Raw genomic sequence first — 18,965 nt, forward strand, 5'->3', positions numbered from 1 at the left:
AAGGTGGGCTCGAGGCTTCGCCTCGTTTTCTTCCCTTTGAAGCCGTCACATAAATCTCATTGTACAAGGCCATCATGCCATCAGCAGCTACTGAATGGCTGCTAAACACACACACACACACACACCCCACTTTTCCCCAAGAGAGCATTTCTGAGAACACAGCAATGCTCCCGTCAATTGTTCTGTGACATTCACAAACACATTGTTATCCTAATAGACCTTTTCTGTTGTTTTTTTTTAAGTCTTCTTTTGGACAGAAGGAAATGCCTGCAGCTGATCCTCCAGGTCTGTTGTGGCTTGTTCTGCTGCATCAGTCAGACTGGGGTCTGGGCTGTTTGGGGGCCGTTTGGCAGCACCTCTTTGGTTGTTTCAGCGTTGGCAGTTGTTCAGCTGTGGCAGAGTGAGGCTTTACACCGAAGTGGAATCAAAAAAATAATAAATTTGTTTGGTCATTTTTCCACAAAATTAATCTGGACAGTGTGGCGTGCTCTTATATTTTGCATTCTCAAATTCCCCTGTCGAGATGCACCAATCTGATATTAATATCGGCATTTATGCCGATATTGAAAACAATTCTGTATAAAGTATTGGTGACAATAAGCGCAAATCTATTCAGATCTGATTTATTATTTTTTACATTATATGCTTAGAATCCCTAACTTCACTTTCTGAACCATCTGAAGGAAGATTTGTTGCAGTTTATTTTTTACATTTGAACAGCCAACTTTTATCAGTTTCAGTTTCCTTGTTATTTGCTTTACATCGGCTCTTATACTCCTGATTGCACTGACTGGACAAATGAAAGTTGTTTTTCCATATTTGACCAAGCTTGTGAAGCTATTGGTGTGTTAAAGTGTGACGTACCGGTGCAGAGTTATCAAATACACTTGTAATCTAGTATATTTATGTCTGTGTTCAAAACAAGAAACATTCCAAGTCTCTTCAGCACAGTGTTTCTGTATCAGAGTAGAATCGGCCGATGCTAAACCTCTGATATCAGTATCAGAAGGGAAATAAAAAATCTAACGCTATTTGTTTTGAAACTAAAAATGAGTTTTCTTGGGTTCCTGGAGACTTTAAACGCAAATCATCTTCAAGCACATCATAACTTCTGCAAAAACAAGAAACAGCTTTGAAGAGAAGTAACTTCTAAGCATGCTGCCATGACACTCTGGGTTGAAAACGGCTCTTTTTGCTTCTGTTTATGTTCCGCACTTATATGCATGTGGACACTTTTTTCTTTTATCGTGTATTAAAGATGTTGGCGTGCTTTATACTCAGGCTGTTATTGCTGTGAAGTTCGGGGATGAAATCACATGTACACATGCTTTCTGTGATCTGTGTGTGCATGTGTGTGTGTGTGTGTGTGTGTGTGTGTGTGTGTGTGTGTGTGTGTGTGTGCTCCCCCAGCTGTCCCATACAGCTCCCCGTCGTTCAGCCTGCAGACACTGAGGGAACCGGAGCTGTAAACTCTGCTGATCAATACTTGTTTGGAGGATTTCTCTATTTGAATCCACTCAGCTGCGCAGCACTGTCTTATTGTGTGTGTGTGTGTGTGTGTGCGTTTGTGTGTGTGTTTGTGTGTATGTATGTGTGTGTGGACATTTCACAGCCTGATTAAGAGCCCATGAGAGAGCACCGTTTGTATCTGTATCTTTTTAATGAGTTTTGCATAAGGTATAGAAGCGAAACACACACTATCAGTCTCGTCTGCCACCTCCCCCTTGCTTTGATTGTGCATGCGGTGTTATTACTTCACTATATTGATTTATGTCCTCCAAATCCTGCATTCAGTTTTTTATAAACAAACACACTCAGACCTCACACGACTGCAAAATTACACACATTAAAAAAACAAAGATGCATGTATGCATCCGGCGCTTGCATATGCATTTTCTGCCACAATGCACATTAACGTACTTATGTGCACCATTACAGGAGACCACCTCTCTTCCCGACGAAGCAGAACACAAGCTGTTTGCTTTTCTTCTTTTTGTTTTTTTCTTTTTCCCCCCTCATCCACCGGTTATCTCCTCCTCCTCCTCCCTCCATTGTCACATCAGGGATTTGCAGCGTTCCCAACACGTTGCCTCCATCAGGGCCCCGGCAGATGTCACTTAGCCGCAGACGCATCTCTTCATTTCTCCGCGTATCCATCCCTCTGCCTCTCCTGGGACCCAGACAGGGTGGAGGGGAGGAGGAGGTGGAGGAGGATGGAGGTGGGGGTGGAGAGGCAGCAGCGGCTGCGTATGTGGGAGTGTCTGACTAAAAGAAAAAAAAAACAGAAAAAAGGGGGATGGGAGTTGGAAGGTTAATGAATTAGTAATTAGGATTGACATGGCATCTTCAATGGGTTTCCAATAAAACTGCTGGTCAGTCTGAACTCCCTTTGTCATCATCTTCAGATGGCTGTGCTCCTCCTCCTCCTCCTCCTCTTCTTCTTCATCTTTCTCCTTGGATAACCCCCCCCCGCCCCCCCCACACACACACACACACACTACCTGTGCTCCTGGGCAAACCTTGCCTCTCTGACCTTCAAAAACACATTCAACCTTTTCTTTTGTTTTGCTTTACTTCTATTTTTCTCCCCACTTTTCACATCTTCTCCATCTTCTCTCCTTATTTGTTTTCACTCGCTCTCTTCTTCTTCTTCTTCTTCTTCTTCTTCTGCATCCTTCTATCGATCTCCTCGGCCCACGCTCACGTTGCATTAGAGCTAGTCAATGTTGCACATTTGAGGAGAGTTGATAAGGAAGCGTACATCAGAAAGTCTTCAGTGGGAGAAAAAAAAGATCCACAGGGTTCATATGTCCTGTGCTTCCAAAATGACTGAGCTAAAATGTGTAATTTGGTCGTTGCGACATAACAAGAGAACACAAGCATGTTAAAGTGGCTCTGGCTCTACTTAGACTGTAAATGCGCAATTTATTCTCGATTTTATGTGAAAGAACAAAGAGGAAATCATTAAACGTAATGTGGAAGCCTTCATCCTTTCAGCAACTATGACATTTAAAAACCTGTAGTATAATTAGCGTTGTAGTCAAGAAGACGAGACAAAAACCACCTTTTCAGGCCGAGACCGAGCCAACATGCTAGGTGACGTTAGCTTTTACGCCAAGCTGGGTGTAAATGGCCGACAAGATACGAAAACTAGTGCCTTAAAATATATGAAATAAACTGTACACAGGTAGCTAACTTTAGATAATATTGATTAAATATCTTTATGATAAAGGTTGGGTACCGAATTTTGGTACAGAGGCAGGTAGCTAAAGTTAGCTAGGTAGGTTTGCTAACACCTCCTTTGTCATAGCATATAAATAAACTCTGTAGAATTTGAATTAATGTGTTACAACAATTTTTAATTTCCCGGTGGGATTAATACATTTTAATTTAGATAAAAAAAAGTGAATTTCTTAATATTGATAAAATAGTAGTAGATACTGGCAGATTATTTCACTTATAACAAGTAATTTTCCCCTTGTTCTAAGTGAAATAATCTGGCAGTGGAAGTACTACTTTTTTTAAAGGAATCATTTACTTAAAACAAGCTCGTATATTTTGCTGAAAGGTTACTGGTAAGTTACTTTTGTCTTATTTCAAGTGTACTAGGATATTTACACCAAAAACTAGACCAAAAATACTAAGATTTTGTGTTTTTGCAGTGTGTGCTTTGTTCCAAACTATTCTGACGTTACTCTGGTTTGTATGTTTAGGGTTGCCATCTGAACGGAGGGCGAACCACTGCATCCCCACACCATGATGCTGCCACCACCATGTTTCACAGTGGAGATGGTGGAGTTTTTCCACACAGATAACAGTTTGCATGCAGGTGAAGGAAACAAAAAAAAAACAGTTTTGGTTTTATCTAGCCTGAGCACATTCTTCATTGACAGGACAGACTTGTGGAGTCATAGCTACAGAATATCCCACATGAGCTGCACAAAACATTTTGAGTGTTTTTATTTGTCATATTTTATTCTTCTGGCACTACTTTGTATTGTTTACGGCGTGACAAACCTTCACAGTAAATTCTGCAGGGTTAAATCAACATTTTGCTGAGTCTGTTTGGTCCTTATCAGAACTGGTGTTAATTTAAATCCTTTCAGAGTTATTTCAACAAGAAATTGAGTAATTTTAACACTTAAAAAAGTTATAACTACTCAAACTATTGTTGAAATAGACTCGGCATAGTGTTGATTTAACTCTGCAGAATTTGTTGTGTTGGAATAGTCGAAAGGGTCTGAATTACTTTTGGAAATCGCTGCATCTGAGCTGCTTCTATATTTGGGAAAAGCACGAAGGATGAAGGTGGCACGACAGTCTGGTTTGTCGAGAAAGCAGGGTACAGGCAGTGATTTTCAGGAAATGCTGACAGGTAGCATTGCAGCGCTAAGATTTTTTACATTCTGTTTGAAATGGCCCCCTGTCTGACAACATAGCTGCTTCATTCCAGCATCAAAGCCAAATACCTTTCTGACAGCTCATTTACAGATGTCGTTCACACACACAAACACTTTCTACATATAAAACTCAGATGCTCAGCTGAAGCTAGCTCCACTGCTTTCCGCTGAGAATGTCGCATCAGGACTTGGATTTATCTTTGTTCTCCGGCCCAAATGAATGATTGTGTTCTTCGGTGATTTAATTAGCGACAGTTCTCCTTTTAAATCTGCTCCACATGTAAAGACAGAACATTGGCAGCAACTTTGTTGGGAGTGGGAACTCGAGATAGATTACAAAGATTAATAATCAAAAACAAATACGGCGAGTGTTTGATCTTCTGCTGCGTTTTATACTTGGATTCTTGGTGCTCAGTCGGGTCTTGGAGTAGAAATAAGACCCTAACAAAGAAGCTTAAAGTATTGATAAGTAGCCATGACATCTTCACATGAAGGCTGACCAGCTTTTCTGTCCATGCCAAGGAAATCCCACAGCCTGGTACTGCCACCACCGCCGTTCAGGGTGATGTGCCCACATTGGCGTTTTTTTCCCCCACACACATTCCACACAAGCCAGAAAGTTATGTGACAACAGCAATGTCTTCCGCGTGTCTGCAATTTCCCATACATGACCTTGTGGCAAACAGGAAAGGTGACTTCTTATGAATTGTTTGGATGAGCTACTTTCTGCCCGTCTTACGTAACAGACAATTCCCTAGTAAAATTTTTTTATAGTGTGCTATTGTTAGTGTGCTATGACATAAGTAAAATCTGTTCATCTTTTGTCACCTTTTTGGTTGGAATGTGACAAAATACAAAAAAAGACTCCATATTGAGAGGGTTAATGAAAACAGGATAAACTGGAATATGCTGAGTCAGAACTTCTCCATGTCAAAATACAGATAAAAAAAACTCCAAGAGCCAAAAAGCATCAAGTCTTTAACAAAATAAATGGCCTATGTAAGCCAAACACTAGGAAGAGTGTAGTATTTCCAAAAAATACTATATGTATTTTTTTAATTTATTTATAAGGGTAACTATTTCTAAACAGCTGAATTTCACTTTCTTGTAAACATGGGCAAAGTTTTGTTAGCCTCTTTTCAGCTAGCTGGAAATCACAGCTGGAGGCAGGCAGTGGTGCATTGCTTTATTCACTGAACAGCTGGAGAAAGTTACTCTTTCATTTAAGGGGAAAATACTTTTTTTATTGTTTGGAAAGCATCTTTCTCTTTTTTCTTTTTTCAAAATCTCGGTGTACAGTCGTAGTGCTAACCAGTCCTGCAACATTTAAACAGGACTGAGAGCGGGTAGGAAAAGGAAACCATAAACTACTGACTGGAAACTGAAAGGTTGGATTTCATTTTAATTATTTTACAGTTTATGTTTTAAGTATGTCACATCTTTACGGGGTCATTCACGTCAAGATACAAAGCTAAAAATGAGTCCTGCAGGCTTTATCGACAGTTGCAAAGGTCATGTTTTCCTTCACAGACATACAATTCCTGTTCAAACCAACTCCAGCATGACCAATGCAACATCCAGAACATGACAGCTGCAGGACTTTAGACCTTGGACAGCGCTAGATTACTGTCAGTAAATTATCTGAATGTTAATCTTTTTTCCCCCTCATTGTTTTATTCCAAAAAAAAAAAAAAAAAAAAAAAAAAAAAAAAACGCCAGTTAATATTTTTTTTATTTCTTAATGTGTCAAAATCTGGTGAATGACTCTAATCCATCAGAGGACACGGTGAAACACTTTCACGATTTCACGGTCCTCGGGCGATGTGTGAAAATCTCAGATTTGATCACGGAGTGACAGAGGACAGACAGACACGTGTGTAAATACAACTGATGGTGGGGTGCTGATCTGCCCTTCGAAACGCGTCCCGTTCACTCCGCGCTCTGACCACGGGAGGAGTGACGGTGCTCCCGAGCTCTCCGTGGAGCACGTTTCCATTTTCCGAGCTGCCACTCAAACACGCCGAGGCTCCGCGGAGAGGAGGGGACGGGGAGGACGCTCCTGTAGCCATTCATCGGTCCGCCGAGGAGCCGCGCTCCGCCGCCCGGACCGCCCGCGTGCCCCCGCCTGCCAGCCAGCCGGAGCGGAGGCGCGAGACTCACACCGCGAGCGTCGGTCATTCGGCGGCGGACGTGAACGAGAAGGGGGAGAAGGAGGTAGAGGAGGAGGAGGAGGAGGAGGAGGAGGGGGCCGAGCGGAGGAAAAAGAGCCCGTCTCTCAGAGTTACTACCCGGTGTGCATGTAAAGAAGCAGACGAGGAGTCTCTCATTTCCAGTTCCTGACAGGACGCGTTTTCCCGGTGAGTGAGGATAGTTTATTAGTTGAAGCTACAGCAGCCGTGTCGGCTCTCCGTGTCTCTATTAACCGGTTGTTTAGGATGTAGCCTGTTTTATTTTAAACGCCCCCCACCCTCTAAAAAGTCTTCATGGAGGCTTGGGGTTTGGCATCCCTGCGTTTCCTTTTCTCTTACCAAGCACAGCAGCAGCTTTCAGCTCACTCTCTAAAAGGACAGCAATGTTTGGAGCTAATGAAATGTAGCCTGGAAGATACGCACCGCCCGGGCCGTGGGATTTTTTTTTCTTTTTTCAATTTTTTTATTTTTTTTTAATCGAGGTGTGTGTGAATGTGTGCTTTCTCCCACTCCGTACCCCCCTGGAGAAGAGAAGAAGGGGAAGAAAAGCGTTTCCTCTCCGCTTTTAGGAGGACAAGTCGCTCTTGAAACACGACCAAGGTCTATTTTAGAGGATAGACACCGGCCTCAATTGAGCTTTAACAGTGTCTCCCAGCCATCCCGTTGTCATGGTTACTGGCTCGAGGAGGCTGGGAGAACATGGCTGTCTAGCGCTGTGGTCTCCCTTTCTCTGTCACACACACACACACACACACACACACCCACACACACACACACACACACACATATACGGGGACACATACTGGGAGAGAGACAGGCGAGAGAGTAGGATAATAACCCCAGTGCTGTTCGTGTTTGTTTAAGTCCGTGTATTTAGGAACATGTTTAAAAACCTTTGGCGAATGCACTCTAAAAACTACTGAGCTAAAAACAACACTGATTACTTCGCAAACCCAGACCTGGATTTAGAATAGAGGTGAACTTCAAGTGTCACAATATTTTGTGGTTCTGTTGTGATAATGATAAAAGTGACCATACAAATTGTTTATTATTTTTTAGGTAAGTGTATCAATGTGACTGCATGACACAGCAGTAATATCCCCACACATGCTTACACTGCTCTTGAAAGACATTCCTATACATGTATAATACGCTGCTTTAGAACTCCAGTCACATAAAGACATGATTTATATCACTAAACTGCTCACTGCATTTAGGCATATGTTCTAATCTACTGGTAGTTGTTTATGCTCTCATTGAATGAACAATGGAGAAAATGGCAAAACTTTCTGCTACAACAGTAAGGACAGTCTTTTAAAAAAACTTCATTAATTAGAATTTATCGTGACAATAATGAATCAAGATTCTTATAATCACAAGAAATTTATCACAGTAAATGAAACGATAAATGCCAACCCCTAATATCGTAGCTATGGACTAGTCAGGTCCCTGCTGGATTTGAGTTGTTCCTCTCAGTTCATCCTTGTTTGAATCTGAATGGAAATTAAGTTTATTATTTAACTGATTCAGTCAAAACAAAGAAAGTTGTTAAAACACAATTGCAAGAAAACTAATAAATAATTCTAGCTTGTTAGCCTGTGTGTAGCCTGGACCAACTCCTCATTCTCAGCAGGGTTCTGGAGGCTGCATGGGAGTTCGCTCGTGGACTTGGACAAGGTGCTCGACTGCATCGCTCTGGGAATCCTGTGGGAGGTGCTTGCCTATAGAATGGGCCCTTTGAAAGGTCCCAGTTCAACCAGTGTCAGAGCTTCAGCCCATAACGTTTATGGACAGAATTTCTAGCAGAACAGGATCCATTTTGGTGGCCTTCGGATGGGGTTTTTGCTTTGTGCAGGAAACAGTTCTGTTGGCTTCATGAAACCGGGGTCTCCAGTTTTCACTGGAGCGGTTCACAGCCAAATGTGAAGCGGCTGGGATGAGAATCAGCAACTCCAGGGTCTTGAGTCGTAGAAGGGTAGAGGTCCTTCCCCAAGTATCTTGGGATCTTGTTCATGAATGAGGGAAAAACAGAGATGGAGATTGGTAGTCGGATTGGCGACTACCAAGTCTGCAGAGAAGTGAGCGCTGTAGTCAATCCTCATGTCTACTCTCATCTATGGTCACAAATTCTGGGTAGTGACCAAAAGAATGACGTCACAGGTACAAGTGGGTGGTGTCTGGGCTCTTCCTTAGATAGGATGAGAAGCTCCATTATGGAGGAGGGACTCAGAGTAGAGCCGTTGCTTCTCCATGTCAAGAAGAGCCAGTTAAAGTGGCTCTGGCATCTGGTTGGGATGCCTCATGGACACCTCTCTGGTGACACATCCTGGCACGTCCCACTGGGAGGAGACCCAGGGAAAGACCCAGAGGAAGACCCAGGGAGGGAGGGACTATGTTACTCAGCTGGTCTGGGAACGCCTTGGGATGCCCCAGGAGGAGTTGGGTCCAAGTGGCTGGGGAGAGGGAAGTCTGGGTTGCTCTACTTAGGCTGTTGCTACTCCAACTCAATCCTGGATTAAGCAGAAGAATATCAAAACTACTGAAATAGCATCAATACTACAGAAATAGTTACTTAGTTTTTTTCAAGTATATTTTTTATTCTAACACTGATATTCCAAAAAATTAGACAAAGTTAAACCACTTACCTGCCAAATTGAACCGTTACACTTTTACATGTTCATGTAATAAGAAATTTGAAAGGACACACAGCAGAAGTCCAAAACATCGCATTTGTGTTTTCATATATTCAGATACAAGCAGTGAAAGAGACAAGATGCGAGTGGACAGTTGACCTTGATGGCCTGGAAGTGACACATTGGGGTGGAGCTGAGCGACTGTTAATGCTCCAATAGGCTTGCAGAGTCAGACGGAGGCGGTGTGCTGGTGCTGTGTGGCCGGTTAAGCAGACACAGACCATAGGAAAACACCCTGGACTGTACCCAAGTTCATTGCTCCTTGCTTTCCTGTCTCAGGCTCACAAGTAGGAAATGATTAAATGCTTTACTTCCCCTCTGCACCTGCACCAGTATTTCTAAAGGTGACTCTATATCTGCATTGTGTGTGCGTGTGTACTCGTTTATGTTACCTATATAGACCAACCATCTAAAGATCGATGGGTCTTGGAATTGAGGTTTGGTTCATATACAGTTAAAGAAATGAATGGAAGTCAATTCAAAGGCCTCATGTGAGTAGAAATGCAGATGTGTGTGTGTGTTTTTAAGCATTTCTCATTTTGTTTGGCCCATTTTTCCAACGACTACTACATTACGAAGACCTGCTGCTCCTTATTTGCTGTTTTGGGGTTAGCGGTTAGGTGTGGGGTTAGGGTCAGAGTTAGGCTATAGGAATCAATGAAAGATGAGTGGGAGTCAATTTATTCAATGAAAAATTATGTGTAAGACTATCAGAAAGTTGAGCGTACCTGTCAAGTGAGAGGAAAATGATACACAGTTTTCATACCTCTCTATTTAATTATTATTTTTTTTTACAAATAAATATCTGAAAAGCATAGCTTGCATTTATATACAGCAGCAACTTGAGATGTTTACAGGAAGCCATTTTGGAGATTGCTTGTTTTCCACCATCACCTAAATGTCCTAATAAATGCTCTCAAAAGCGCCACCTGGCATGTAATTAGAGCCACTACATGACTAATAAATGGCCCTGAAAAAGCGCCACCTGGTGTTTAATAAGTTTTGCCACCAAACAATAATTAAGCACCTGGTGCTGCTTAAGAAACACCTAGAGGTGCAGTTCTTAACTCTGCCCTCCAATTTTGACAGCCAGTTGGTTTGAACAGCTTTGTAAGATTGATAGTAGTAATGTGCAAAAGTTTGAAACCAACACAAGTTTATTTTTAATTCAGATTGAAAGTTTCATCCATAATAGCTAAGAACGTCAAACCAAAACATGAAGAAACCAGTTGAATATCCAGATATATCCTGTTAGATTATGCATACAAGCACAGATTATTGAACAGTAACAATCTGTGCCTTTTGTGACATAAAGAGAGCTTTTCTTTTGAAAAATGAAGTACTTACAGCTGCTGTTCTGACTTTTTTCTAATTAAAGTTGAGAAAATAATTATAGCAGCCTTATAACAGCGCTCTTTTTCTGTAATTGAATCCAAGCATAAATCCAATTGTTCTGTTAAGTCCTCAGAGGTATTTCAGAGAACATTAGAGAACAAACGGCATCGTGAAGACCAAGGAGCACAGCAGACAGCCCAGGGAGAAAGTTCTGGAGACGTTTAAAGCAAGTTTATGTTTATAAAACAATATCTCACAGAGCTTGATTCAATCCATCATCCTAAAATGGATGATGGATTGAAACTGAAAGACTCAATTCACTTACAGCTGATAATCATACGACTTTCACTGGTATTATTCCATATCGCATGTTTTCCTGCTGTCCTGCGGTCCCAGCTAAATGTCCGTGTCTCGATGCACAAAGCTGGTAGAGGCTAACCCCAAAAGACTTGCAGCTGCTACTGCAGTGAAACGTGTTTCTTCAAGGTCTTATTAACTCAGAGGAGTTGAATAGAAATTAATACCACACAGCTGTCATATTTTTCTTGTAAGAAATTTGGAAACCTATGCATCTTTTTCCTCCCTCTATTTTGGTGCCAAAAATAACCACAGAACACATCATTTTTAGCTGTAACACGACAAAATGTGAAAAACTCAAAGGGGTATGAATAATCTAGTTAGCCACTGTGGAGGGATACAAAAAGGGAAGAACATTAGAGGGATGTGGAGGGATACAAAAAGGGAAGCACACTGGAGGTTTTGATTTGGTGTCTTTAGTATGCAGAGCTTATATTACCAATCATTTCACCTGGCAGCTTCATAAATTAATTTTGACAGCTAATTACTTCCTTATAGAAAGTATTTAGAGAGTCATCCTGGTGGGTCTTTGGGTTTACAGTGGCTGTTGTGATATTAGTGGCAACACTTGACCTGACAGACGTTCGCTGTGGTTGCCTACATTTTTAATTTCCCCACCAAAACCATGTGGTATTAGCCACTTTTCATTGTTTTCTGTTTGTTGGCTATGAAATACGTTTTTTTTTTTTTTTTTAAATAAATAAATAAAATCATCTCGATGTTGGTGAGTGCACTGAAGCACCGGCACAGTGTTCATCGCACCTTTTGTTTTTGCTGCATTTTAGAAAGAAACTCAGTGAGCAACTCAGCAGAAACAAAAGAGCTACACGCAAACGTTTGTGTTTGGACTGTATGTGGGCAGCACTCTGAATGTAATGAGGTCAGACAGGTTGAATGTGGTCAATTGGTGGCGAACACTTCAACCCACGAAGAGATACTACAATGATGTTTAGTAAAACTAGAACAGATAGATAGATAGATAGATAGATAGATAGATAGATAGATAGATAGAGATTAAGGATTAAGGAGATTAAGTCTTTATAGTGCAAAACATGATTTTCTCAAACACCGTGTTTAGGATGTAATTTGCTGTAACATTGCATTGTGTCAAATTTGCTGCTTCTGGATTTTATCCTGTTTGTCTCATTTGCTAAACTCTCTGGGAATCCAGGATAATCCCCATCCACTGCATCACCTGCCAGCCAGTAACATCTGACTGCAGCATACTCCCCATAGTGCCCTGCTTAAAGGCACTATAAACTCGTTTTTTTTTTTTTTTTTTTTTTTAATTGGTGTAATAAATATTAAGTGGAACATTCCTGAACAGTTACACAGAAGATGGTCTTTTATTGTGTGTTTTTCATTTGGGAATGGCAAGATTTCTTTTTGGAGTTACCCTCATTAGACTAAGTATTGTTGCATTTCCAGGAATCACACTTCGTAATTATGCAGTAGTGTGATTTTCATCAGCAGCATCTGTTTTGAACCGTGGCATCATTTCATAATGTAGTGACTTTTTATAAGGAACGGGCTCATTCGTTCAACTGGATCCACGTCCTCCGCCACCTTGTTACAAACTCAACCCTTCAACAAACTGTGTTCTGCACATCATGCTGACCTCATTATGACTTCTAGCATCTTGGTTGCTACATCGTACATCACAAATGGGTTAAAGGCAGTGAAAGTCCATCCAAATGTCCAAATAATAAGTGAATGAATGGTATTTAGAGATGGTATTTATTGCACATACAGATATTGAGATGTCTGATTGGAAATCAATATATTGAGCAGTTAGGTATTACTAGATATTTTAAATTCACGATCAATATTCCAACCCTGTTCAGTCAGCATACAACTATTACTGTCTCCCTTTGGTTCTACACAATATACCAACCTGAACATTTAAAAAAAATGCAAACACTTTTAATAGAAATCATGTATTGTGGTGATGACTAGAAGATTTGAAAACTAGTTTAGCAAAACAGTAAATGGTGGAATATTTACCATTTTGAACAAATGAAACACAGAACTGGTTTGTGATTTTAGGGGAGCTGTGACCACTGGACCACCGAATGGATCTTATATTTTGGACGAAGTTGAAAACATGTTGAATTATTTCTTCTTTAAATCCACCCATAATATTAGCTTTGCTAGACTCTGGATCACTTTGACCCTTTTTCTCAATAATTGGTACCCTGATATTGTCAATATCATTTATTCTCTTTCTACTTTCATTTTCTACCTGTTCCAGTCACATAATTGTGTACTTAAACAATGGTGTAGGAGTTTATTTTTTGTTATTGTTGATAACAAAATTGTCCCAGAAATTATTGCGGTAAATGACAATATTGTTGTTTCAAGAACAATTTCAAATACTGTATCGGTAATGGCCTAATAATGTGAGTTTGCTCTCTCAAATACTAATAAAGTTTAATTTTATAAAGAATATTTAACCCTGGAACCGAAATATATTTTAAATATTCAAAATAAACACAACAACCAAAAACAATAAATGAAATGGAAATGAAAACCACACACACAACAGAAACCATAATTAAATTATGCTGTGACGTCTCTGTAAGCAAAATTCTCTTTCAAAAAATATTAATCACAAGAAAGGAAATTATCAGCTGATTTTAATTTATCATGTGATTAATTGATTAATTGCTTGTTAAGTATTTCCATAAATATCGGAGGCAGATGGTTTCTTAAATCATCAAACCCTGCGTAAAATTTCACTAAATTCTGGGTTATTATCTGAAAACTTTGTGTTACTCTGCATTTCTATTCATTTTGGTTCTAATCACCTTCTGGCTTGACAGATTATGACTCTTAACTTATTATTAATTATTATTTATTGGAGTCACATAACCACAAACAGTTACAGAAGACTATACGTAGATTATAGAAAGTTACTTTAGATGGGAGATTAATTAAAGCAGGTGTGAGATGGTCCACCTGGTTGTTATGGTGCAAAATGACCGAAACACGTTTTTCTTTCATTTTGTCCAAATCAAAATGACCAATCTTATTTTACTTTAGTCTAAATATTTGAACACTTCCACATCTTTTTGTGATAAGAGGGCGATTTGCTCCCCAATGTTTCGTTTTGTTTTTGTTTTTGTTTTTGTCTTGCTTTTTAATGGCCGTCGTGCCTAAATCGACATTAGATTAAATAAACTCTGAAACTCTTCCAGATGAGCTCTGAGATTTTCCCCCGAGCTGCTCTGGTTTCCAAAAGCTTCCAGTTTCATTACTTCTGTAGCGTTGCCTTTCTGCTCCTGCCTGTAGAGACCAGTCATGCTCATCAGCGGGGGATTCTCAGCGGACTGCGGCACGCCGTCTCACAGATCAATAAATTAGAGCACCGTGTGTGTGTGTGTGTGTGTGTGTGTGTGTGTGTGTGTGTGTGTGTGTCTGGCTCTATTCTTGGAGGAGTGTGTGTACCTCTCTCTCTCTGTGTGTGTTTCTGTTTCAGGAAAAACTAAATTGATGGCAGTTTGGCCCTTTGTGCTGCAGCGGGTTCTATGTGTTGTGTGTTGTCCACATGATTGGCAGCTGGTCCGATTCCAATTTAAGGAAATTGATAAGGCTTAAGAGTCTTGGCGTTTGGCTGACAAAAGTAGAAGGAGCAAAGTCCTTCCTGTCTGGCACACAAAGATGCAGACACACAAACACTCACACACTCACACACTCCCTCTCACCATCTCTGGCTGCGTTTTCTACTTCCGTCCATGCGGGATGCCTGCGCACATCTGCGCTCTCTCTCTCTCATTTCTGCAGCCAGATTCGTACTTCCTCTTACTTCCACAGCCTTTCTCTCTCTCTCTCTAGTTTTTCTTTTCTTTTTTTTCCACCCGGTCGGATAAATCCTATTTAGCTCAATTAGAGCTAAATGAGAGGCTGAGATGGAAATGAGAAAAAGCAGAGTTAGGCTGTGTGAGATAGCAGCAAACCTAATGTGAAACAGATGAAGAGGGCAGAGTGGGAGGAAAACAGGACGCAGGAGACTCAAAAGAGGGGGAGAGAGACGGAGACAGAGAATTCCCACTTACCGTGTCTGGTTTCATAACCGGTTCACTGTTTCCATTTATGGCGACGTGTCCCTGCTCCACTTGTGCATATCTGGGAGTCCGTTTGACTGCATTTTAATACCATGAAAAGCAGCAGAAATGGATGCAGGTTGCTGACGTTTGGCTAGAAGCGGTTCATATTAGGGCCCGGAGATACGGACTTGAAGTTTTATCGCGATATTTTGCCGCTCTATTGTGATAACTATAAAAGTGACGATAAGTACTATTTATTACATCTTTTTTAGGTAACTGTGTATGACAGAAATTATAGCCCCACAAACAAACACTGCAGTTGAAAAACATTCCCATTTGTGATGAGCTTCTTAAAGACACCAGCCACATGAAGAAGTGTGATTTATATCACTCTGTAAATTTATTGGCATTCATTGGTGCTTTCATTGAACAAACAGTGGAGAAAATAGTAAATCTGTTCAAACCCAACAATATGGACAGTCAATGGAAAATCAATAAATCAAAGTCCTAGAAATTTATCACAATAAATGATAAGCGATATGATAAATGCCCAGCCCTGGCTCACATGCAGTGAAGCTAAGTTGGGGATGTCTTTTGAACACTGAGTACCTGAGTCTGGGATTATGCCGAGCTCATCCTAATGCAGCTTTTGAAGACAGTCAGAAGATACTAATCCATGAATGATTTAGTGCCAGAGACACTTTTAGACTCATTACGCTGAGAGGAACTTTTCTCACTGTGTGAAAATGCAGTTAACAACGGCAGAGTATGACTTGAAAACGAGTGACGCTTCTGCAGATGGCGTCCACTAAAAGCATCTGGTTGGGAAATAAATAAATAAAAGGAGGAAGCTAATCGCTGATTATGGATTCAGGAAGAATTTGTTTGAGCAATCTGCCAGAGTGTCCTTTGAGATCAGAGCAGCATCAGTTTGAGAGAGGAGGATTAGAGGACACATTAGCAAGACATAAAAGCTCGTAAGTGTGATGATATCTTTATTCTGTATCTCATCCGTGTTTTTTCATCGGCGTGGCGCCTGAGAAAGCGAAACGTTCCGCTCTTAACTGGGAGCTCGAAATGAGGGAACCGATTTGTTAAATTATTCCAGGCTTCTGCATAATTTGCATCGTCACTTTGCAACTCTGATGAAACATTTAGCGGGTGGGGAGGGGAGCCCTTGGCGACCTCTCATTCAAAGCGATCGCAGCATCAGAGAAGCGAAACCGGTTCACATCATCCGAGCCCCTGCGTATCCCGCCGCTGCATGTTTTGGACTTGGAAATGCTAGAAATGCTCCCGAGAGGCCGCGACGATTTGTTGGCAGGTTGGGAGAGTTTGTTCCAGTTTGTTTTTTCTGCATGCAGCCAGAAAAAAAAAGAAAGACTCGGAGTGGCAGTAAATATTTTACTGCAGTTCTGCTCAGACTCCTTCGCTGCAGATGAGTCAGCAGAGATGAGAGAGGATCAGGCAGATAGAGTTGCTTCGCGGCCCTACTTCAGCCTGTCAGCGGACTGTTGTAATTACAAACACACTGTTCAGTCAAAGTTCAGACGGGGTGTTCTTTGTTTCTACCGTCACAGAAATAAAATTAAAAACAAAACATCCAAAAGAAGTTTAACTTCACTTTTATCTTCACAACATGTTTATTTTTAGAAACATGCTAAATACTAAAAACAATATCAAATGTAGAAGAAATCGACCCGATACAGATACAAAATCTAGATCAGGTATCGGTGACGGTTATTTAGATCTGCTGAGTCTAATTCTATGTTTTAAACTGAACAAATTAACCCTTTATGACCAAAGTTTCAAATCTCCGCCTGGATATTTTTGCTTATTTTAATTGTATGCAGTTCTTTAAAAGTCCTGTGAGTAAATATAGTTGCCCATTTATCCATACGGACTGGTACTTTCAATCTCTAGCAAGTTATTGCAATTTACTGTCTATTAAAAGAGTGCCCGTCAGAGTTATCAAATAAATTTGTAATTTAGTATATTTATGGCTGTGGGTAAAACAAAAAAGAAATGTCTGAAGTAAATTCAGCTGTTTTTCTGTATCGGATTGATATCGGCCAATACTAAACCACAGATATCGGAAGTGAAAAAAGTGCATCACTAAATTTTAACAACAGTCATCCCAGTCTTGCCAACTTTTAGCAACTTTGTCGCTATATTTAGCAACTTTTCAGACAAAAAACCCCGACACTTTCTGAAATCGGATGTAGAAGGTCAGACCTTTTAAAAATCAGTGATCAGCCAGAAATCTGCAGTCGGTGCACCTCTGGTTTCAGACAATAATTTAGGACATTAGCTCCTTTTTTTTTTTTTTTTTAAAGGCAATTGTGAGAAACATTTTCTGTCAAAGTCCGGCCTTAAATCCAGGCTGTTACAGGAGATGCAAGTCGATGTTCACAGATGCTCTCCATCGTGTCTGACTGGAGCTTGAGCTGTTTTCCAGAGAAGAATGGGAAGCATCCAGTGTCTGAATGTACAAAGCTGGTAGACAGATGCCTCAAAAGACTCTCATCTGTGACTGCAGGGAAATGTTCTACAAAGTATCGCCTGAAGGTGCTTGAATATAAATGGATTCTGCTTTTGACAGGGTTTTATTTGTAAAAGAAAATGTGAAAAGCATTTTTAGTTTCCCCTCCACTTCACAATAATCCACTACTTTATGTTGGTCTGTTACATAAAAAACTCAACAATATTTAGGTGCATTTTATGCAGAAATGTTTTTCTAAACATGTTAAACCACTGTGATCATTATGGAGCTAAATTGGAGCCATAAAGTTTGTTCAAGATAAAAAAAAAACCACAAACTTGAATCTGAAAAGTAGTTTTGAAGGTTTTTTTTTCATTTTCATTTTCTCTTTTTTAGTTTCAAAACATTTTTTTAAGCATTTAAGCATTTTCAGTTTCTATTTTTTTAAGTTTCATAATTATTTTAGTTTCAAATAGTTTTTTTTAGCTTCAGACCTTTTTTGACATTCAGATATTTTTTTTAATTTCAAATCTTTATTCTCAGTTTCTATTTTTTCATTTTCAAAAATATTTCATTTCCAAATAGTTTTTTTTTTCAGCTTCAGATCTCCATATTTCAGTTTCAAAACTTTTTTTTTCACTTTCAAATATTTTTTCCAGTTTCAAAACTTTCTTTATGTTGTGAAAAACTTAATGGCTTTCTTTATCTCCATGGATCACCTCTGAACAGCCACATGTAGTTTATTCATGTGTTTCTGTTCTCTCTCCTCTCTTTCCTCTTCTGCTCCAGCTGCCTCCCTGGCTGCTGATTTGCAGCGCTGGTCTTTATCTGCAGCCAGAGTGGACTGCTGCGCCGCTCTGAGAAGAGCACCATGACCCAGGAGGGGCAGGCTCTGCCCTCTCCCACCCCACCTGAGAACACTTCGGAGCCCGACACAACCGTAACCACGACCGACCCGCCTGCGGAAACGCACAGCGAGGCAGCAGAGGACAGGCCAGAGGAGAGGCAACAAGAAGAGGAGAGCATAGGAAGAGAGGAGGAGGCACAAAGTGAGGGAGAGGGGAGGGCAGAGGGAAGAGATGAGGGAGAGGAAGAGGAATTAAATAAGGAGGAGGAAGGTTCAACTGAAGAAGAGCATCATCAAAGCAAAAGAGAAGAAGAAGAAAAAAGGGACAATGAAGACATGCAGCTATCTGCAGAGACAGAGGGAACTAAACCTCAACCGACTGAACGGTCAGTGAATGAAACCATGTGTGTTTTATAAATAATCTGGATTGGTGTTAAATGTTTACAGTTTATTAGCAAGTACTTCTAATGTGTGAAGAATTTAAAGGGTCAGTATGGTGTAAAATCAACTTTTTTGAGCTTTGCATCATCTTATAATGTTATTCCCTAATCTAAAACGTACCTGTGCTTTGATTATTTCATGTGCGTTTGAGAAATCATTTAATCTCAATGGCAAC

At 40.4% G+C, this 18,965-nt stretch overlaps 1 protein-coding gene across 2 annotated transcripts in view; it reads left to right on the forward strand.

Moving 5' to 3' along the window:
• Positions 1-6,159: 6,159 nt before the first annotated feature.
• psd2 (pleckstrin and Sec7 domain containing 2) overlaps positions 6,160-18,965 on the forward strand; it is a 47,085-nt gene continuing 34,279 nt past the window's right edge. The window contains exons 1-3 of one of the 2 annotated variants that reach the window (XM_015040486.1): positions 6,160-6,614; positions 6,645-6,757; positions 18,292-18,735. In XM_015040486.1, coding sequence (XP_014895972.1) covers positions 18,374-18,735 — 362 coding nt within the window. In that variant the 5' untranslated portion in view covers positions 6,160-6,614; positions 6,645-6,757; positions 18,292-18,373. Of the gene's footprint in view, positions 6,758-18,291; positions 18,736-18,965 lie in introns of both variants that reach the window. The other variant, XM_015040487.1, reaches the window with a different exon arrangement.

Source organism: Poecilia latipinna, unplaced genomic scaffold (assembly GCF_001443285.1).
Source record: "Poecilia latipinna isolate Pla-1442-1.1 unplaced genomic scaffold, P_latipinna-1.0 Scaffold511, whole genome shotgun sequence".
NCBI lineage: Eukaryota > Metazoa > Chordata > Actinopteri > Cyprinodontiformes > Poeciliidae > Poecilia > Poecilia latipinna.